The 23,983-nt window shown below is 36.1% G+C and overlaps 1 protein-coding gene across 2 annotated transcripts in view; it reads right to left on the bottom strand.

Annotated features, from left to right (window-relative positions):
* The window catches only part of PTPN12 (protein tyrosine phosphatase non-receptor type 12), a 115,265-nt gene that overhangs the window by 73,714 nt on the left and 17,568 nt on the right, over positions 1-23,983 (bottom strand). For both annotated transcript variants that reach the window (XR_005217003.1, XM_037836496.1), the window contains exon 2: positions 7,466-7,574. Coding sequence is in view for 1 of the 2 variants with exons in the window: in XM_037836496.1 (XP_037692424.1) it covers positions 7,466-7,574 (109 nt within the window). In the remaining variant the exon portion in view is untranslated. The remainder of the gene's footprint in view (positions 1-7,465; positions 7,575-23,983) is intronic.

Below are 23,983 nucleotides of genomic sequence, written 5' to 3'. Positions count from 1 at the left end.
TATTTATGCACCTAATAAGGGGGCCCCAAAATACATTAGGCAAACACAGGCACAACTGAAGGGAGAAATCAACATCTCTACAATGGACATCAACTACAATAATAGTTGGAGAGTTCAATACTCCACTGTTATCAACAAGATAGAACATCTAGATAGAGGATCAATGAGGAAACAAAGGAACTGAATACTATGATAAATGAACTAGACCTAACAAATATATCCAGAACAATTCATGCCAAAATTGCAGGATATACCTTCTTATCAAGTGCTCATGGATCATTCTCCAGAAACAACCACATGTTGGATCACAAAACAAGTGTCAACAAATTTTACAAGATTGAAATCATGCAAAGCACTTTCTCTAACCAAAATGAAATGAAGCTGGAAATCAATTAACAGCTGGAGAACTGGAAAATTCACAAATCAATGGAGGTTAAACAACACACTCTTAAACACCATGACATCAAAGAAGAAATTGCAAGAGAAATCAGTAAATATCTCAAGATGAATGAAAACGAGAACAGAACATATCAAAACTTATGGGATGCAGCAAGGGCAGTGCTAACAGGGAAATTTACAGCCCTAAAAGTCTACATAAAAAAAGAAAGATCTAAAATCAAAGACCTAACTGCACACCTGGAGAAACTACAAAAAGAACAGCAAACTAATCCCAAAGCAGGCAGAAGGAAGTAACCAAGCTGAGAGCAAAAATAAATAAAATTGAGAAAAAACAGAATTAACAAAATGAAAAGTTGTTCATTGAGAGGAGCAACAAAATTGGCAAACCCTTAGCTAGACTGACAAAGAAAAAAAAGAGAGAAAATGCAACTAAATAAATTAGAAGTGGGGGGCATTACTACTGACTCCACACAGAAATAAAAGGATCATAAGAGGATACTATGAACAACTGCATGTCAACAAATTAGATAACTTAGATGAAATGGTCAAATTTCTAAAAACACACAAACAGCCTACATTGATTCTAGAATATAAGACCTCAAAAGAGGTCTTTACAAATAAAGAGATTGAATCAGTCATCAAAAACCTCTCAACAAAGAAAAGTCCAGGACCAGATGACTTCAAGGTGAACTCTATCAATCACTCTAAGAAGAATTAAGGACAATCCTGGTCAAAAACTTCCAAAAAAATTGAAGAGGCAACACTACCTAAGTATGAAGCCAACATCACCCTAATACCAAAGCCAGATAAAGACACTACAAGAAAAGAAAATGGAAACCAATTTCTCTTATGAATATAGATACAAAAATCCTAAACAAAATTCCCAACACACCTACTAGAATGGCCACTATTAAAAAACAGAAAACTACGAGTGATAATGAGGATGTGCAGAAACAGAAACACTCATCCACTGCTGGCGGGAATGTAAAACGGTGCAGCCACCATGGAAGACAGTTTGGTGCTTCCTCAGGAAGCTAAGTGTAAAATTAACATATGATCCAACAATTCTGCTACTAGGTATATACTCAGCAGAACTGAAAGCAGGGACACAAACAGATATTTTCACACCAACGTTCACAGAGGCATTATTCATAGTTGCCAAAAGATGGACACAACTCAAGTGTCCATTAACCGAGGAATGAATAAACAAGATGTGGTACATACATACGATAGACTATTATTCGGCATAACAAGGAATGAAGTCCTCATGCATGCAACAACATGCATGAACTTGAGGACATTATGCTGAGTGAAACAAGCAAGACACAAAAGTACAAATATTGTTATGATCTCACTGATATGAACTAATTATAATAAGCAAACTCATAGAGTTAAACTGTAGAATATAGGTTCCTGGGGGTAGAGAATGGAAGCAGATGCTTAATTCATGCAGAATTTCTATTTAGGTTGATTGTAAAGGTTTGGAAATGGATAGTGATAATGACAGCACATTACTGAGAGTGTAACTAACAATGCTGAATTATGTTTGTAAATCTGGTTGAAAGGGTTAAGTTCTGCAAAACAGAGTGAACACTGTTGGGGACAATGACTGCGGTTATAATAGAAATACAAAAATGTTCTTTCATGAATTATAGCAAATTTACATCACTATTACAAGGTGTTAAAAATAGGGTGGTATATGGGAAAAATACACCAAATGTAAACTATAGCCTACAGTTAACAGTAGTATTTTAGTATTCTTTCATTAATTGCAACAAAGGCACCACACTAATGCAGAATGTCAACAATAGGGAGGTATATGGGAACATTATATTTTTTTCATGACTTTTATGTAAACCTACAACTCCTGTAATTAAGAATAAATAAATAACAATTTAAAAAATATTATGCTAAGTGAAAGAAACCAGAAATAAAGTACTACTGTATTATTCCATTTGTGCCAATTGCAAAAATAAATAAATCTATAGACACAGAGGTAGATTATTGGTTATGTAGGGATGGGAAAGGATAGAGGGTTTGAGAGGGGACTGCTAAGGGATATGGGGTAATGAATTTTTGGAGTAATGAAAATGTTCTAAAATTGACTGTGGTGATGAATGCACATCTCTGTAAATATACTAAAAGTCATAAATTGACCGTACACTTTGGATGAATTGTATTGACATTTGAATATATCTCAATAAAACTGCTTTTTTAAAGAAAGGGAAGATATACCAATGAAAAGCCAATTATAAGCATATATTGAATATATATATATGTAAAAAAGTCACAGGGAACTTTATTTAGTATATTTTCCAGAGAACAGGCCTTTGAAATGAGTAAGAGTTGGGGGAATGGAGGTACAGAATATAGATATTTCAAGATAATTGAAGAGAAGGAGAAAGTATGATTACTGGCAGCTTTAAGACAGCAAATTTCATTTTATAAAATGGGGATACACTTAAGTATGCTTTAAGAGTTAAAGGTGGGGTGACATCATCAACATGGCAATGTAAACAGCTACTGAAAACTTCTCTCCAGAGATTCAATGAAAAAAAAGGACAATTCTGAATTGTTTGAAACTCTGGAGGAGGACACAGACTGGAGTAAGAACTGAAGAAAGAGAGGAAATATCAGGTAGGAATTTTCTGTCCCAGACCAGCTGGTCCTCTCCCCGTCACCCAGACTCCCTGCACTGAAAGGCACTGAAAGGCAGATGGACCCCCTCTTACTGGGGACACACATTTTAAAAACTCAACGGCACTGAAAAAATACCATCACTGTTTGAAGACCCAGTGGCAGGGGAGGACATTTCAAGGCCCAGATCAGAGAGACAAAGAGATGGAGAAAACACCGCCAGAGATGCGTTTCCAACCCTAGGTCTGAAAGCCCTTCCCCTACCCTTGAGGGACGCAGCAGTCAGTGGCATGCTCCGAGGCAGACCAGCCTCTGAGGACGATTACATTACTGAACAGCGCCGTCTGCTGGACAGTCCAGAAAGTGCAAGGACCCTTTCTTAGGAACACAGGAGTTGCTCTACACACCCTGTATGGAAACCTGGCCCTGTTCAGCCTGAGAAATAGGGAAGACCCAACTGTTAAAGCAGGGACCCAAATCAAACCTAGGTCTTGCTAGCCGGTGGAAAACACAGCACCACTGGCTTCCAGTGGTGCTTCCAGTGCCCATCCTGTGGCAGGCCACAGTGGGCATCTGATTTGAGGGAGAAGACTGGGGGGCAGAGCCATCTGACAACTGGCCATGGAGAGAAACAAAGAAAAGATAGAGATCAAAGTCAACCAACAAGAAAAGCTTACGCAAAAGAGAGAAAACCACCTCCAGATAAAACACTACATGTGAAGACAGCAGAAAATCACAAGCCACATCAGGAAATGGGAAGATATGGCCCAGTCAAAGGAAGAAACTAATATTTCAACTGAGATTCAGGAGCTGAAACAACTAATTATAGATGTTCAAAGAAATCTTTTAAATTGAATCAGCGAGGTGAGAGAGAATGTGACAAAGAGATAAAGGATATAAAGAAGACACAGAGAGAATGTGACAACAGGGTAAATTCGTCAGCTTGAAAAAACAAATGGCAGAACTTAAGGGAATGAAAGGCACAACAGAAGAAATGAAAAACACAATGGTGACATGCAACAGCAGACTTGCAGAAGCAGAAGAAAGGATCTGTGAGATGGAGGATAGGACATCTGAAATCCTGCACACAAAAGAACAGATAGGGAAAAGAATGGAAAAATATGAGCAGGGTATCAGGGAATTGAAGGATAACATGAGGCATACAAATATACATGTTACAGGTGTCCCAGAAGGAGATGAGAAGGGAAAAGCGGCAGAAGGAATAATAGAGGAAATAATCAATGAAAACTTCCCAACTCTTATGAAAGACATAAAATTACAGGTCCAAGAAGCACAGCATACCCCAAACAGAACTGATCCAAATAGACCTACCCCAAGACATTTACTAATCAGATTTTCAAATGTCAAAGACAGAGAAAATTCTGAAAGCAGCAAGAGAAAAGCAACCCATCATACACAAGGGAAGCTTGATAAGACTAAATATGGATATCTCAGCAGAAACCAGGGAGGCAAGAAAGCAGTGTTTGACATATTCAAGATACTGAAAGAGAAAAACTGCCATGAATCCTTTATCTGGCAAAAGTGTCCTTCAAAAACAAGGGAGAGTTTAAAATACTTACAGATAAACAGACAATGAGACAGTTTGTGAAAAGGAGACCTTCTTTACAGGAAATACTAAAGGGAGCACTACAGACAGGAAGGAAAAGACAGAAGAGAGAGGTTTGGAGTAGAGTATAAAAATGAAGATATTCAGGAGATAGAAAAGAGGGTAGAGATTGGACATTAGATGTTGAAGGAGTATAGAATGTTCTAGAGGATTGATTGTGTAGCTCTAGAAATGGATAGCACAATACACCGTGAGGGTAGCACAACATTCTAAGTACACTGAGAAAAAGATGACTGTGAATATGGCTAAAAGAGGAATGTTAGAGGTCTATATGACACCAGAATGAAAGATAGAAGATAAAGACTGGGACTGATAACTTAGTGAAACTTGGTGTGGTCAACATGCATGATTAAATGTACAAATATGAGAATGTTTTTGCATAAAGGAGCAGCAAGAAAGAATGAAGTTATAAGGTATGCAACAAAGTGAATGGATCATGAGGACAGCAGGTTGAGTGAAATAGACCATAAATGAAAATCAAACGTTATAATGCCTCACTAATACAGACTAATAACAACATGTAAAGTCTGAGAATTGAATCTGGGAGCATGGGCTATAAGGGGAAGGCTTATACAAAGGTTCCTAGATTGTAAGCACCTACAGCAGTCACATTTATTTATAAGTGGTAACAGTTATTTCTAAATTTTTGAGATTCTAAGCTGTTTGTATGTGATGTGGTCAGTTCCTAGAGCTTCGGGTGTCTGTGTGGCACCTGGGACTCAGAGCCAGAGTTCAGCAGCTGTGAGTGTCAGCATTGCCCCATGAATCAACTACTAAAGAGGCTGAAAAGGAGATCAGACTTTGATTGGAGATATAAACAAAATGGACTTGGTTGAGATTGGGGTAGATCCGACTAAAGGAGGACACAGACCATGTTTTAAAACTTTGATTTCTGCATAGGACCAAAGGATGATGCTTATATGGTGCAAAATCTATATTTTCTGTAGCATACTATATAAGTTAACTTGTATGGTCAGTTTACTCAAACACCATAATTACATGGAAACTTGACTAGGGAGTGAGATCTTGTTTGTACAGGTTAGCATGAAGCCCCGATACAACCCAGAATAATTTGGGCAGAGAATAAAAAGTATTTACAAAGCCCTCTTGAGGGACTGTGGAAAATGTGGAAATATTAAAATTCCTCAGCTGGGGAATTCCTGTTACTCTTGCAAGCATTGGGGACCATTAGCTTAGCAGGCCGAGACCTCAATCATGGGGCTTGCCCTTAAAATGCTTGATACTGCAAAGGAGAGGCTAATCCAACTCATAACTGTGCCTGGAAGTCACCCCCAGAGGGCCTCTTTTGTTGTTCAGATGTGGTCTCTCTCTCTAAGCCAACTCGGCAGGTAAACTCACTGTCCTCCCCCTATGTGGGATGTGACTCCCAGGGGTATAAATCTCCCTGGCAATGTGGAACATGATTCCTGGGAATGAGCCTGGACCCTGCATTGTGTGATTGAGAAAGCCTTTTGGACCAAAAGGGGGAGGAGAGGTGAAACAAATTTCAGTAGCTGAGAGATTTCCAGTGGAGTCGAGAGGTCATTCTGGAGGTAGTTCTTAGGTGTTACAGAGATATACCTTTTTAGATTTTAGTTTATTAGAATAGTTAGAAGGAGATACCTGAAATTGTTTAATTGCAATCCAGTATCCTTGATTCTTGAAGGTAATTGTATAACTATATAGTTTATATGGTGTGACCATGTGATTGTGAAAACCTTATGGCTCACACTCCCTTTACCCAGCGCATGGACAAATGAGTAGAAAAAATGGGGACAAAAAGTAAATGAATAATATGGAGAAGGGGGATATGGGACATTGTGAATGTTCTTACTTTTATGTTTATTCTTCTTATCTTTTAGAGTAATGAAAACGTTCAAAAATTGAATGTGGTGATGAATGCACAACTATATGATGATACTGTGAACAACTGTTTTACACTTTGGATGACTGTATGGTATGTGAATATATATCTATTTAAAAAAAAGTAAATGGGGGAGTGGTATGGGATGCTTTGAGTGTTCTCTTTTATTTTTATTCTTATTTTCATTTCTGTTTTTTGGAGTGATGAAAATGTTCAAAAATTGATTGTGGTGTTGAGTGCACAACTATATGATGAAACTGTGAATAACTGTACACTTTGGATGACTGTATGGTACATGAACATATTTTAATAAAATTACATTTTTAAAAATGTTAAAGGTATTTTGCCAGAAAACTATGCTATTTAAGAATATAATTATAATATTAGAATAGAATATAATGCTATTATTCTAAGACATACCCTGAGAGCTACACATTCTGCCTGCTGAGAACAGGAGACATACAGGCATTGAGTCATCTTATGGTTCATTTTTTTTCATTCATAATTAATCCATTAAAGTTCTTATTGTGAATAAATAGTAGATAAGTTAATATTTTTAGCAGTTCACAAAATTTATTCAATTATGTTGATTTAATTATCTCTATATTACTATATTTTAAGGAATTAATCTTTTTGAACAGGGAGTCTCCAAAAGATATTCTTCCTTTAGACTTTTGGGATTTAAAAGTAATTTAATCTTAGAATAATTTCATGATTAAAGACCAAAAAAAAAACCCTCAAAAAGAAAAACATAAATACTACTACTAGAAGGAAAAACAAGAAGCACAATTACAAATTATTATCCTGTAGTGTACCTTGAAAGTGAGGTTAATTACTACCTCCTTAACAATCAAACCCAAGAAGAATAAAGCTGGTTAGGTTACAAAAGGCTAATAATTAGCACTTCTATTTTTCTATCAAAAGCATTTTAAACTTACATGGCAGTATGTCCTTATATCTGTTCTTTTTCACATTTTCTTCTTTTTCTCCAGTAGCTGTAGGAAAAATCTTTTCTGTTCTATATTTGGTAGATAATCTTCTTAACCGCTGAAAATTCAAAAGAGAAAAAAATCATGTTTAGCGAAACACTGATATTTTCAAAATTTCATAGTTTTCAAATAACTCCTCATAACATTTGCTGACTGCAACTACTCACGGCTCATGTTCCTGTTTCTCTGAGCTCATATTAGTCCTTCACCCCCTAATAATTAATCTCAAGGATAAATCATTTGTAGCATTAAGTGCAAACACAGATTAATATTTATCCCAAATAAGAGCAGCAAAGAAGGTGCACTACTAGAATAAAAGTAATTTTATTTAAAGAAATCATAAAAAAGCTGTCAGACATTTAATTCAGTCAACTTATTCAAGTAATTTTTGTGTTTTAACTAAGAGTCTCAACAAACAAGTTTTAAAATTATGCCTAAAAGATTATGCCTATGTTTCTTTAATTGTTCTCTGAATAAACCTTGAACACCCATGATGTGCCAGGCTCTCTATAAGCTAATAATTATTTACAAGACACTGTAAAATAAAGTTCTTTCATATCGAATTGGAAATGTCCAACAAAGACCAATTCTGCTTATTCACTGCATTACAGAAGTGGTTTGTGGGCAAGTGACAAACTCTTACCACATATGGCAGTAGGGATGTTCTTTGGGCTGGAATATTTCTGCGCGTCAGTAATATACTTCCTGCTTTCAGAAACACTGAAAGTCAGCATTGTGAATTGTTTAAATTCTACTCAACTACATTGCTGAAATTTAATTTCAAAGGCGCCTACTTTCTTTCAGTCTTAAAGACATATTGAAAGCATTCTGGTTTTACTATTCAATAAAGTATCAAATAAAAATGAAATGAAAAAGAAGTTTGGTAACTTTTTCACCGTTTTATTTTTGTTATTATTTAAACAACTAAGAATGTTTAAGTCTATATTTTAAAAACACAGATATAACTTTAATGTAAAACTATTGCCTCATTTTTGTTGGAATATACTTTAACATGCAACACCTGAAATAATCTTACAAACAGGCACTTGCACATAAAATGATAAATCTTTCGTTTTTCTTTGAAAATCTACTAAATTTTACTCACTACTATCTTAGGGGCCTAAAACAGAAATACACATTTTTTTCTTTAAGAAGTACAAGACTTACTAGAGGCTTGCTCTGCATTGGCCCACTGCCAAAATAAAACTCTCTAAATTGATGTTGCTATTTCCTGTGGTAACAAAGTTCTCAAAACACATTAAGTGTGTTAGGAGAAAAAAAATGGTATTCACAAGTAAATGAGTTGTTGTATAGAGTGTGGGAAAACAAGAACTTAGATACAATGTTGGTGGAAAAGAACATTAGCACAACCCCTAAGGAAGGGAATATGGCAATTACAAACTCACATAACCCTTTAACCCTGGAAGTGTAGTCTACAAATTCATCCTCCAGATAGAAGTGACACACATGTGAAATGATATGTACAAAGTTATTTATTGCAGTATTGTTTAAATAGCAAACGACTGCAAACATTAAAAAAATGTCTAACAACAGAGAACTGGCTAAATCAAATTTGATAGAGCTAAAAAACAAATGAGGAAATTATGTACTGACACGGCAACATCTCAAAAATACAAGTGCAAAAGGCAGGGAACACAACAGTGTATATGATACACTACTATTGGTATTAAAAAGAATTAAAAGTATACTTATATTTGCTTGCATATCTATGGAAGAGAAATATTAACAATGGTTGTCTGTGGGGAAGGGAAATGAATGGTGAAGGGTAATAGCTCGGATATGGATGGGAAAGAGACTTATTATATATCCTTACATACCTTTTGGATTATGTGAATGTATTGCCTATTCAATAAAATCAATGTAATAAAAACTAAAGGGAAAACAGAAAAGATTGCCCATGATTTCATTATTCCTTATTAACAAAGATCCTCATAGTTACTTACATATTCACTTAGTTACTTACATCTTGCACTCAGAAATTTTTATCTTCTCTGCCCAAAGATTTTCATTTTCAGATTTTTATAGTATCTTAACACATTACAAAATTTTGTATGTGAATCTGCCTTACCAAGGAATATCAATCTAACAACTGCAGAAACACAAGGGGAAAAGGAATCTAACCTAGGTCACTATCACTGAAAAAAATATATAACCATAAAGGAAAAGGAAAGGGGACTGAATTATAAAATGTAAATGCACTTCTGAAATACCAGATGCAATAACCTCAAGCATTCCTTCTTTTACATTACAAATTATGTTACTGAGAAATGTACAAAGTTTTTATGTAAAATGATTTTATATTTCTCATATAATGAGCTTTGAAAACCCTTTTCTATCACAAATAAATATCTGTAATTTAAGACTGGATTTTAATATATCCTGTTTTCTTAAAGTGTGACACACCATAGGATTCTTTCTACATTTTGAAGCTTAAAATGACAAAAATTCTATTAAAATAAAAGCCTACATAAGTTGTATACTGAGAAATTTTTATACCAAAAATATCCCCTTTTACCCAGAGTAAACTGCTGTGAAAATTCTAAAATCTGGGTATGAAAACTGTGACTCCTGACGATGCCCTCCTATCAGGTTATTTGTCTTGATCTTGATTTAAGAAAATATAATCATTAATAGTCCATTTTAGTCTTCATAGGGGAATACTCTGCCAAACCCAGACTCCCAAAATATTCCAAAGCAATGCATCATTAATCTCATTATTCCATAAAATATAATACAAACATACAAGAAAATTGAGAATATCAAGTTCCAACCATAAACCATTAAGCAACAGTAACTTCAATTGTCTTTAGCTCCAACTAAAAGATAAAATAAAGAAAATCCCAAATATCTGTCATTAAGAGCATGGATGCAGAATTTACATTTATGTTTGCAAAAATAAATGTAGCACAGGAAAAGAGTCATTTTTTTTTTTTTTAATTTAAGAGCACTCAATACATATTTACCACTATATGGAAATAAATTATTTTTTGCTGAGACAAACTACCACAAAGCTGTGGTCAACAGACCAAACGCTTTAAAAAGAAACCTATACCTCCCAGTGAACCATTAACTCCTGACCCCCTGAAAATTTCATTCTTCCCTTTGCCACTTCTACTGAAACAACTTTTATGAAGTCACCAATAATCCCCCAAAAGCATCAAAATCTCGATATCACCAATTCCTACAAAGCATTTAACACTGATAAGCCTCTTTTAAAAATTCCTTTCTTAGATTCTACTGGACAACTGTCTCTTGATTCTCCTTCTTCTTACTTCTCCATCAGTCCTTTTTTGGCTACTGCTCTGCTTTCCAGCCCCTAAATTTGCATTCTCTATGGAACTATTCTTTCCTCTTCAGACTCTTTTAGCAAATTTACTTTCTACCTATCATGCCTTTATTATTATATCTATGACAATTCCAAATCTCTATCTCTAATTTTGATCTTTTTCTTCAGTTCTAGTTCCATATTCAAACTGCTTACTGAACATCCCCAACAGAATATCCCTCCTGCAATTCAAACTTAACTAGATAAAAAGAAACTCATCCAACTTTTTAAATGCTTCTATGTCCCCTCTGCTCTCCTTTGTCATTCAGGCTTAAAACCTTCTAGTTGTTTTGAACTTTCCCCTCCTTATCTGTCCTGCTGCCTCCTTTCATATCCAATCAATTTCAAGTTTACACCTCAGTAGACATCTCCCAGGTCTGGCCTGTACTTTCTGGTCCCGTGTCAATGAAGAAAGTTATGTTAGTGTAGGATTATGGGTAACAATTTTTTTCCTTTAATTACAGTCTTTTCAATTAAAAATGGAATTAAGAAACACTTTTAATGACTGAGGAAAAAAATAAAGGGGAAATTTGTTGAACACAGCAAACTAAATAGTCAAAAAATCAGTAAGTAAAATAATGTCAGAGTAGAGACAGATGAAATCCATTTATTTTAATTAAACCATACATGTAAAGCACTCTGCACAACATCAGGCATATAGCATGTGTTTAAATATGTAAGGGCTGAGATAAGGTATGCAAGATTTATTAACAGGTGAAGAATTTAAGAGAAAAATTTAAATTAGCTGCCTCAGATTAGCTGAATTGTTATTCAAGAGGGGAACATACCAAAATACCTTTACACTTTTGTATTCTTAAAGACCATTCTAATCCCTTTTTTTGTCAGTGCCCTAAGATTTTTGTCATGCCTGAGTAGGGTATTTGAGATCACACTGCTTACTACCAGCTCCAGTTCCTGTTTAAAAACTCAGAAAGCAATTTTGAACTGTATATTACAAGTTTATTTAGACTGCAGTAGACATCTGAAATAAATCATGGGCCAAATCCTAGAATGGTAGAATATATTGTCATTGTTGTTCTCCTTAATTCTCCATTATCAGTCCACACAGAGACTAAATAAATCCTATTATACATCCAAAAGCTTGAAAACTACCTGGCAAACTAAACTAAGCTTCTAAATCATATTTTTGCACCTTCTTCCCAATCCAAGTCCCCAAGTGCAGTAACACATAAGGCATTACTATCACAATAGACATCTGCTATACCAATTTTTCTTATCAGTGCATAAAAACACTTTGTCTAATTTAAGATATTTATGTTTTTAAATATAAAAAATTAGATGTAATAGAGGACCTGCTTTAAAGCAATTATTACCATTTTTCAAAAGGAAGAAGAAAGATTAACAGGATAAAGTGAAATTAGGTCGCTAAAATTTTGTTTGTAGAATTAAATGCTAAATTCTTCACAGGAAAAAGAGTTTAGGAATTCCTCAGAAGGTTAAACAGAGTCACTATAAAAGCCAGCAATTCCACTCCTAGGTATATACCCAAGAGAACTGAAACATACGTCCACGCAAAAACTTAAATACGAATGTTCACAGGAGCATTGTTCATAAGAGCCAAAAAGTGGAAACAACTCAAATGTCTATCAACTGATCAATGGATAAACAAAATGTGGTTATGTTCATACAATGGAATATTATTTTGCCATTAAAAGGAATGAAGTACTGAAGTACTGATATGTGCTCACCACAGATGAATCTTGAAAACATTAGGCTAAGTGAAAGCTCAGATACACAAGGCCACATATTGTACTAATCTATTTATATGAAATGTCCAAAAGAGGAAAATCCATAGAGAGAGAAAGTAGATTAGTGGCTGACAAACGAATGGTGGGAAGAGGAAATGAGACATGACTGCAAATGGGGATGACGTTTCCTGGGGGGAGATGCGGGTGATAAAAATGTTCTGGTATTAGTGGTGACAGGTGTACTACTCTGTGAATATAGTAAAAACCACTCAAGAGTAGACTTTAAACGGGAGAATTTTATATAAATTATATCACAATAAAGCTGCTTGTAAGAGGAGGTTAGGAGATATTGCTCATAATAATCACTGGAAGCTTCAGAGCAGGCAGATCCGGCAAATCCAGCACCAAACCATATATTAGGAAAATCCGTCCTCCTCAAATTATCACTCAGTCTTTATTCGTTATCTCAGAACTTTCTCATTAGGACATTAATCCCTCAGGGCCAAACAGAGCAAGAAATGTAGAATCTGGCCTAAATAGGAGATTACAAATATAACAATTAGATCTGTTAGAGATTTTGGTCAGTGACTTTAGCACACAGCTTTTCCAGGGAAGAACAGGATGTATATGAGTAGCAGAGCTAAAAGTACAGTTTCAAAACATGAGTTGATGCCCAAACTGCTGCAATTAAACTAGACTACTAATCTGGGAAACTAAATATTTAAGAGAGGGAGAAAATAAGTACAAAATGGGGAAAAAATATTGGTAAACCATATGAGATTAGGGTTAAAGTCTAAATTCTGTAACTCTAACCCAGGATCAACAAGGAAGATTAAAACAAAAGAATTAAACACAAACATGGGAAATCAGGCAAACAGATGTTCCTAAAGTTTTGATATATTTCTCTGGGAAATAAGTTGAGTTATTTTTGATACTGAGCATTCAGATTCCCTGCAAAAAAAATTTCATTCTGGCATTATTATAAACTTAGTTATGAAAAATCAGGCCATACTACTATAAAGATATGTGCACCCAAGTTACCAAGGGCATGATAACAAAGAGCCACTTCTTCCTACCAATAATACATAGTACTCCCCCTTCTTACAAAATGCAAAAACAAACAAAAACAAAACCCAAACCTCAGTCACAATAAAAACTAGGACTTACAGATATAAATAATTACCAAGATTTATAAAGTATTTTAAAAAAACACCAATTTTTCATATAAAGAAAACACAAGATAACTTATAAACATTATCTAGAATCAGTTTAATTAAAAAAAAAAAAAAAACTTGAGAGTCCCTCAATCAAAATAAGCCAAATTTTAAAATAAAAGATGCCATATCTTAACAACCTTTGAAACCCAGTTAAAGTCCATGGAAAAGAATTTATTAATATTTCCTCCAGCAGAAACTGTGCAAGATAAGCAGAATATACCAATCTGTAAATCCTGGAGGAAAACCAATAAATATCTAAAACTTCAACTGATTATAAAAACTGATTAACCTGAATTATAAAGACACATCTAATTATCCTGTAATGATGAAGGCATTTTAATTGGAAAATGAACTTTTAAAAACTGACTGGTGTTTATCTTTGTGCTAAACATGAATATAAAGAAACACTTCGAAGTTGTTAGCACAGAAATTAAGTGTCCCATCCAGTTTAGGAAGGGAGACAAGCTAATTGTGGGTGCCATTAAAATATCTCAGATTACCCGGCCACACAATGCCTGTATAACATTAGATAGCTCTGCCCTACTCATGAATTTCCCATTATGACTTTTAAACAAACATCTGCTTTTTTGGTTTGCTAACACATTAAAAGGAAAAAGTAAGACTCAGATTCAATGATCGCCATCCTGAGGATGACTTCATCCTGGTCTCACATTTTTTTTTTCCTCCTAGTCTATTCTATGTGCCAGGTACTGTTTTAGGTACTAAAGACACAATGGTGAACATGACACACATACATTCCAAAAATAAGTACTATTCATATAATATTTATCATACAATGCCTTTTATATCCATTATTTGTTTACAAGGTTTATCCCATCACTATTACCATTGCCTCTGCACAAGATTTTAGTTCCATGCCCACCAGGCATAATTTTTTGTATTTCTTTTTATCCTCCCATAGAGCCTACTGCCTTCCACACAGCATATGAAATTCAGTAAGGCAAGGCTAGTCTTTTCAACATAATTGACACTGATAACCACATATAGAACATCACACAGTCAATGAACTGGCATACTAGTATCACACATTTGTAACACTTTCACTTCAATACTACTAACTTAATATAGTTTGTATAACTGGAGAGTAGACACTTAAAATGCTTCTTGAAATTTGATCTTTGTGGTTTACCATCATACTGACATATGAAACTGATCAAAAGGTGAAGTGTAACTTAAAAAAATAATCTAGTGAAATACCTCCTTGTCCTAAATAACATACCCAAAGATACTTCATTTTTCACTAACTTCCTTATTAGATTACCTACAATGTCACCAAGGTAAGCTTTCAATCTTTTACCACCAGGGGAAAAAAATGTGCAGAATAAATGGATCAGATAATATACACATATAAAAAATTCATCCACATATCCTTGTGGATGAAATGTGTGTACATGTGAGATAACACACATATAATTTAAATAGTATATATTAAATTTAAAGTCATTTTTAATTTATAAAGCAATATATGCACATGCTAAAATATTCAAACCATATTAACAAGTTTGATCACAGACCCCCAAGAACACCCCCCAGCTTCAGAGATTCACTAGGAGGACATGGTATTTAGTCGTACTCACAGCCATGACTTATTACAGCTAGAGAATACAAAGCAAAATCAACAATGTTTTGAAAAGGTGCATGAGGCTAAGTCCAAAAGAAAAAGGTGCAAGCTTTCAAGAGCCATCTTCCAATGGAGTTACACAGGGCCCACTCAATTCCTCCAGCAACAAGTTGTGACAACACATGAAATATTGTCTACCAAAGAAGCTCATTAACAATTCAGTGCTAAGGATTTTTTATTATGAACTGATCACATAAACACCCTCTGCTTAGCATGTACCAAAACTGCAGACTCCCAGAAGAAAAGCAAGTGTTCAGCATGAACTATATTGTTTGCACAAAGTGAGCCATTATTGTCGGTTCTGGGAATAGTGGAAACCGTCCGGAAATCCAAGTTCCCAGTCTCCAGCCAAGGGCCAACTTTGCAACAGGCCTTTCTAAAGACAGCACTCGGGCCTGCTCCGTTAACTCTTCTCTGCACACAAGTGTAAAATGAAAAAGCAAAACCTCTCCTTCCCTCCTCCACATCCTTCTCCCTTGAGACTGCCAATCATGTCAAGCTTCCTTATTAATAGATATTTTAGGTTGTTTCACAAAAATTGCTGCGACTAACATACTTGAGGTACCACTTCATGGGTCAAAGGATGTGTACATTATCAATTCTATTAGAAGTGGCCAAATTGCCTTCCCAAAAAGGGTTCACAATTTACCCTTCCATCAACAGATTTAGAATGCCAGTTTCCTATATCCTTGCCAACATGTGCTAGTTTTATCAAATTCTGAATTTTGTCACTATTATCAATTTCCAAATTTGAGAAAATCTGGAGCACACAACCCCCCCCAAATTAATGTTGATTAATTTGTATTTCCCTGATTATTGGAGAGTTTAACAATTTTTTCCTGTGTTCAGTAACTATTTGCATTTTTCTTTCGTAATGATCATTCATAGCTTTTGCCCATTTTCCTACTGGAGTGTTCTTTTTATTGATATATGGAAGCTATTCATATATTCTTAAGAATGATCCTCCATCTGCCAAATATGTTGGAAATACTTTATCTTAGTCTGTTGCTTACCTTTGTGTAGTTACGTTTTGTATTAAAAATGTTTTCAGTTTTTATGAGGTCAAATCTGCCTCAAATATAAATCAGGGAGAAAAAGCAATACAATTCAGATTGGCTTTGCTCCTAAATAATGTTTCACCAGTCTTTTTACATTGGTTTATTGACCCTCTCTAGACAAGTATCTATTATATAAGAAAAATATACACAAATAGGGTATATATTATATCTTTTTTTTACATTTTTTATTGTAAAATGTAACATATATACAGAAAAGTGATAACTTTCAAAGTACGATTTAACAAGTAGAGAGCAAATTTCAAAGAATGTCATGGGTTACAGTTCCACCATTTCAGTTACTTCCTTACTGTGACGTATAACATATATACAGAAAGGTAGTAACTTTCAAAGTACAATCTAACAAGTAATTATGGGGCAAATTTCAAAGCAGTTCCACCATTTCAGTTATCTCCTTCTAGCTATTCCAATACCCTAGCAACTAAGAAAAAAACTATATAAAGATTCAATATTCGTAATCCTTTTTTAAATCCTATCTTGTCAGTTGACCCTTCCCTCTCGTTTGATCACTGACTCAATCTTCACTGATATCCGGGCAGTGACCAACCTAGCTAGTTCCTATTGAAAAGGGTTATCAACATTATGGGAATTATACGGTTTTTTGAACTCGTTTATTTTATTTATTTATTTTTTATTTTAATTTTTTTTGAACTCGTTCATTTTAAAATAAAATGAAGGAAATCTTGTGGTTCAGCTACTATTTGGTATTACAAAGGTAAGTCTTAGGCAAAGTGTTATTAATCTTACATCATTTTGTAAATTAGGATAAGGCCATTAGTGTGGCTCAATACTTCACTGTCAGCTTGATTTCTTTGAGCCATTTAACACAGATGATATAAACCTACTTAATGTGCAGTGTGGGTATGCTGGTAATCTCTAAGATTAAATTATTTTAGAGCATATCCCCTATAATCAAATCACATGATTGACAAGCACCAAATGTATTTTTACCCGTGGATAACTTAATTAGCATTTATTCTAAAAATTATTTTAACCAATTCTTTCTGTTTGTTGTCCTAATGCTTATACCAACAGCTTTAATGTATTACTTAGATCTAGAGTTCTCTGAGTCCTCTTGTTTAGTTAATCCTGCTACTAACTGCTGTTCCCAGAATTCTCTTCATCATTCCCATCTCTATTTGTTTGCTCAAATGGTTTCCTTCTCTGTAAAGTCCTCTCCATCCTTTTGGGCCTCATCTTAAAAGTCCTATCTCATGAAGCCTTCCATGACCCTCCTAACAGTATGTAATTTTTCCCTTGTATGACTCCTCCTGGCACTTTGTTCTGTAGCATTATGTTCAGCTTTATATTAGTCACTTGTGTAATCTTTATTTCCCTATCCCTATTGTAAATTCCTTCAGAACAAGGATCATGTAAGCTCTACTGCTATTCAAATAGGTTAAATTTATCTGAAAACTCAGAATAACTCTCTTTGAAATGAAGTAAGCTTAGGATAATTCTATGACTCCCCTCAATGTGATAAGATCCATAAGACCCCTAATCCATCACAGAACCCTTATACATTGTTAGGAGGATTGTAAAATGGTGCAGTCACTGTGGAAATCAGTTTGGTGGTTCCTCAGTTGAGCACAGAATTACCATAAAAATGCTTAATGGGTGCACAGTTTCTGTTTGTGGAGTAACGGAAAAGTTTTGGTAATGATGGTGGTCAATATAGCCCAATATATTCAGCATGTAATTAACGTCACTGAATTGTATGCTTGAAAGTGGTTAATATGGGAAATTTTATATTGTATATGTTCCCACAACTTTAAAAATTCATGAGTCTATACTGACAGGAAAAAATATAAATGAATGAATAAAATGAGTGAATGGAGGAAGAAGGGGAAGTTATTCTTTACTATAGAATACACACTAAAGTAACAAATGAATAACGGTGACTTCTAAATTTGGAATACAGTGGGAGAACAGAGAAACAGAATGGATATGCATGATTTAGAGAAAACAATTTCTTGTCTTTCAAGTTACTTCTGTAGAGTGTATGCACAGGACAGGGGGGATAAGCTCCCGTAAACTGACAACAAAGAGTGATTTCCTTACTATATTTTAATGTTTCTGAATGATCTTGAGACTAAAGATTGATATTTCTATTAAAAAAAAGGGCAGCTTATTTTGAGATTTCCTGGTTCTGTTATGTTCCCTACTAGTATCTGGACTCTTTCTTTTCTATTTTTCTTATTCTGCTCAATTTTTACTCTATTTCCAGACATTTCTCCTCACTGTGGGGTACTGTCCTAAAAGGAAGGCCTCTAGCTGGTTATTTTTAAGAGTTCCTATATACTTGGACCACTGAAGTCCCCACAGACCTTATGATGGCCCTTTGTACTCATCTATTGGAGGGGCTAAGCCCCTCCCAGTTTTACCTGCTGTTCTCCAATTGACCCATTAAACTTTTCAGTGAATACCTATTAGCTGTTTGGGGGTTTTCCTGCTCTTAGGTCTGTGAAATGCCCCATTGCTTTCTTCTGCTTCCTACCCCATAGATAATGACACCAAACAGGTCTTATGGGTATTGACCTGCTTGTATTTTGGGATGCATGGGATACCTTGCTGCCTAGTTTTGTTGTAAGTGTTGTGCATAGTTTTTAATTTTCCTATCCAGTTCCTCTAGCTGATTCAGGAAGATTCAATAACTGTGTCATAGCCACCATCTTCCACAGATCAGGAACTGAGAGACAGATTTGGGATAGAGTCAATATTCAGAAGTCATTCAAGGTGATGAAGAATAAGTCAGTAGCTGGTAGAAGACAAGCCAATAGTACTGTAGAGAGACCAGAAAGGTAGGTAAAAAAAAAATCAGGTATAAGTAATGCTTCAACATTAAGGGAGGAAAAGGCTTTGAAAAAAAAAAGAAAGAAAAAAGATGGTCAACAGTGCTCAATGCTAAAGAGGAGTCAAGAAGGTAAGTACCACTATGAAGTACACATTGGATATAATACAGAAAGGCAGCAATTACAAATGCTATTTCAGCAAAATGGTACAGTTAGAAATCAACTTACAGTGGATTAAAGAAATGAAGAAGAGGCCACGGAAGCAAAGCTAGACAATGCCAACCTCACTACTCATTCACGAAAGCTTACTTTAAGCTCTCATTTTACCATTAATAACAATACCTTTGAATGTCAACATTCACAAAGAAAAATTTTCTGTTTCTAGTTTTTGAGCTATTAACATACTCATTTACTTTACCATTCCATACAAAATGAAAACACCAAAGCATCTGCTTAAACATTAAAACCATATTTCTCGGAGGCGGGGCAAGATGGCAGACTGGTGAGCTGTATGTTTTAGTTACTCCTCCAGGAAAGTAGGTAGAAAGCCAGGAACTGCGTGGACTGGACACCACAAAGCAATCTGACTTTGGGCATACTTCATACAACACTCATGAAAACGTGGAACTGCTGAGATCAGCGAAATCTGTAAGTTTTTGGGGCCAGGGGACCCGTGCCCCTCCCTGCCAGGCTCAGTCCCGTGGGAGGAGGGGCTGTCAGCTCCGGGAAGGAGAAGGGAGAACAGCAGTGGCAGCCCTTAGCGGAAACTCATTCTGCTGATCCAAACTTGAACCATAGATAGACGGAGACCAGACACCAGAGAATCTGAGAGCAGCTAGCCCAGCAGAGAGGAGACAGGCATAGAAAAAAAACAACACGAAAAACTCCAAAATAAAAGCGGAGGATTTTTGGAGTTCTGGTGAACATAGAAGGGGGAAGGGCAGAGCCCAGGCCCGAGCTCAGGCCCTGAGGCGCATATGCAAATCCCGAAGAAAAGCTGATCTCTCTGCCCTGTGGACCTTTCCTTAATGGCCCTGGTTGCTTTGTCTCTTAGCATTTCAATAACCCAGTAGATCTCTGAGGAGGGACCTTCTTTTTTTTTTTTTTTTTTTTTTTAATCCTTTTTTCTTTTTCTAAAAAAATTACTCTAAGAAGCCGAATACAGAAAGCTTCAAAGACCTGCAATTTGGGCAGGTCAAGTCAAGAGCAGAACTAGGAGAGCTCTGACAAAACGCAATAATCCAGTGGCTGAGAAAATTCACTAAACACCACAACTTCCCAAGAAAAGGGGGGTGTGTCCGCTCACAGCCATCATCCTGGTGGACAGGAAACACTCCTGCCCATCGCCAGCCCCATAGCCCAGAGCTGCCCCAGACAACCCAGTGTGACGGAAGTGCTTCAAATAACAGGCACACACCACAAAACTGGGCGTGGACATTAGCCTTCCCTGCAACCTCAGCTGATTGTCCCAGAGTTGGGAAGGTAGAGCAGTGTGAATTAACAAAGCCCCATTTAGCCATCATTTCAGCAGACTGGGAGCCTCCCTACACAGCCCACCAGCCCAGAACTGCCCTGGGGGGACGGCACTCACCTGTGACATAGCACAGTCATCCCTCAACAGAGGACCCAGGGTGCATGGCCTGGAAGAGGGGCCCACTTGCAAGTCTCAGGAGCCATACGCCAATACCAAGGACTTGTGGGTCAGTGGCAGAGACAAACTGTGGCAGGACTGAACTGAAGGATTAGACTATTGCAGCAGCTTTAAAACTCTAGGATCACCAGGGAGATTTCATTGTTAGAGCCACCCCCCCTCCCTGACTGCCCAGAAACACGCCCCACATACAGGGCAGGCAACACCAACTACACACGCAAGCTTGGTACACCAATTGGACCCCACAAGACTCACTCCCCCACTCACCAAAAAGGCTAAGCAGGGGAGAACTGGCTTGTGGAGAACAGGTGGCTCGTGGACGACACCTGCTGGTTAGTTAGAGAAAGTGTACTCCACGAAGCTGTAGATCTGATAAATTAGAGATAAGGACTTCAATTGGTCTACAAATCCTAAAAGAACCCTATCAAGTTCAGCAAATGCCACGAGGCCAAAAACAACAGAAAATTATAAAGCATATGAAAAAACCAGACGATATGGATAACCCAAGCCCAAGCACCCAAATCAAAAGACCAGAAGAGACACAGCACCTAGAGCAGCTACTCAAAGAACTAAAGATGAATAATGAGACCATAGTACGGGAGACAAAGGAAATCAAGAAGACCCTAGAAGAGCATAAAGAAGACATTGCAAGACTAAATAAAAAAATGGATGATCTTATGGAAATTAAAGAAACTGTTGACCAAATTAAAAAGATTCTGGACACTCATAGTACAAGACTAGAGGAAGTTGAACAACGAATCAGTGACCTCGAAGATGACAGAATGGAAAATGAAAGCATAAAAGAAAGAATGGGGAAAAAAATTGAAAAAATCGAAATGGACCTCAGGGATATGATAGATAATATGAAACGTCCAAATATAAAACTCATTGGTGTCCCAGAAGGGGAAGAAAAGGGTAAAGGTCTAGGAAGAGTAGTCAAAGAAATTGTTGGGGAAAACTTCCCAAATCTTCTAAACAACATAAATACACAAATCATAAATGCTCAGCGAGCCCCAAATAGAATAAATCCAAATAAACCCACTCCGAGACATATTCTGATCACACTGTCAAACACAGAAGAGAAGGAGCAAGTTCTGAAAGCAGCAAGAGAAAAGCAATTCACCACATACAAAGGAAACAGCATAAGACTAAGTAGTGACTACTCAGCAGCCACCATGGAGGCAAGAAGGCAGTGGCACGATATATTTAAAATTCTGAGTGAGACAAATTTCCAGCCAAGAAAACTTTATCCAGCAAAGCTCTCCTTCAAATTTGAGGGAGAGCTTAAATTTTTCACAGACAAACAAATGCTGAGAGAATCTGCTAACAAGAGACCTGCCCTACTGGAGATACTAAAGGAAGCCCTACAGACAGAGAAACAAAGAAAAGACAGAGAGACTTGGAGAAAGGTTCAGTACTAAAGAGATTCGGTATGGGTACAATAAAGGATATTAATAGACAGAGGGGAAAAATATGACAAACATAAACCAAAGGATAAGATGGCTGATTCAAGAAATGCCTTCACGGTTAGAACGTTGAATGTAAATGGACTAAACTCCCCAATTAAAAGATATAGATTCGCAGAATGGATCAAAAAAAATGAACCATCAATATGTTGCATACAAGAGACTCATCTTAGACACAGGGACACAAAGAAACTGAAAGTGAAAGGATGGAAAAAAATATTTCATGCAAGCTACAGCCAAAAGAAAGCAGGTGTAGCAATATTAATCTCAGATAAAATAGACTTCAAATGCAGGGATGTTTTGAGAGACAAAGAAGGCCACTACGTACTAATAAAAGGGGCAATTCAGCAAGAAGAAATAACAATCGTAAATGTCTATGCACCCAATCAAGGTGCCACAAAATACATGAGAGAAACACTGGCAAAACTAAAGGAAGCAATTGATGCTTCCACAATAATTGTGGGAGACTTCAACACATCACTCTCTCCTATAGATAGATCAACCAGACAGAAAACCAATAAGGAAATTGAAAACCTAAACAATCTGATAAATGAATTAGATTTAACAGACATATACAGGACATTACATCCCAAATCACCAGGATACACATACTTTTCTAGTGCTCACGGAACTTTCTCCAGAATAGATCATATGCTGGGACATAAAACAAGCCTCAATAAATTTAAAAAGATTGAAATTATTCAAAGCACATTCTCTGACCACAATGGAATACAATTAGAAGTCAATAACCATCAGACACTTAGAAAATTCACAAATACCTGGAGGTTAAACAACACACTCCTAAACAATCAGTGGGTTAAAGAAGAAATAGCAAGAGAAATTGCTAAATATATAGAGACGAATGAAAATGAGAACACAACGTACCAAAACCTATGGGATGCAGCAAAAGCAGTGCTAAGGGGGAAATTTATAGCACTAAACGCATATAGTAAAAAGGAAGAAAGAGCCAAAATCAAAGAACTAATGGATCAACTGAAGAAGCTAGAAAATGAACAGCAAACCAATCCTAAACCAAGTAGAAGAAAAGAAATAACAAGGATTAAAGCAGAAATAAATGACATAGAGAAAAAAACAATAGAGAGGATAAATATCACCAAAAGTTGGTTCTTTGAGAAGATCAACAAGATTGACAAGCCCCTAGCTAGACTGACAAAATCAAAAAGAGAGAAGACCCATATAAACAAAATAATGAATGAAAAAGGTGACATAACGGCAGATCCTGAAGAAATTAAAAAAATTATAAGAGGATACTATGAACAACTGTATGGCAACAAACTGGATAATGTAGAGGAAATGGACAATTTCCTGGAAACATATGAACAACCTAGACTGACCAGAGAAGAAATAGAAGACCTCAACCAACCCATCACAAGCAAAGAGATCCAATCAGTCATCAAAAATCGTCCCACAAATAAATGCCCACGGCCAGATGGCTTCACAGGGGAATTCTACCAAACTTTCCAGAAAGAACTGACACCAATCTTACTCAAACTCTTTCAAAACACTGAAGAAAATGGAACACTACCTAACTCATTCTATGAAGCTAA

The sequence above is a fragment of the Choloepus didactylus genome, chromosome 5, assembly GCF_015220235.1.
Source record: "Choloepus didactylus isolate mChoDid1 chromosome 5, mChoDid1.pri, whole genome shotgun sequence".
NCBI lineage: Eukaryota > Metazoa > Chordata > Mammalia > Pilosa > Megalonychidae > Choloepus > Choloepus didactylus.
This window is presented reverse-complemented; position numbering and strand designations above follow the sequence as displayed.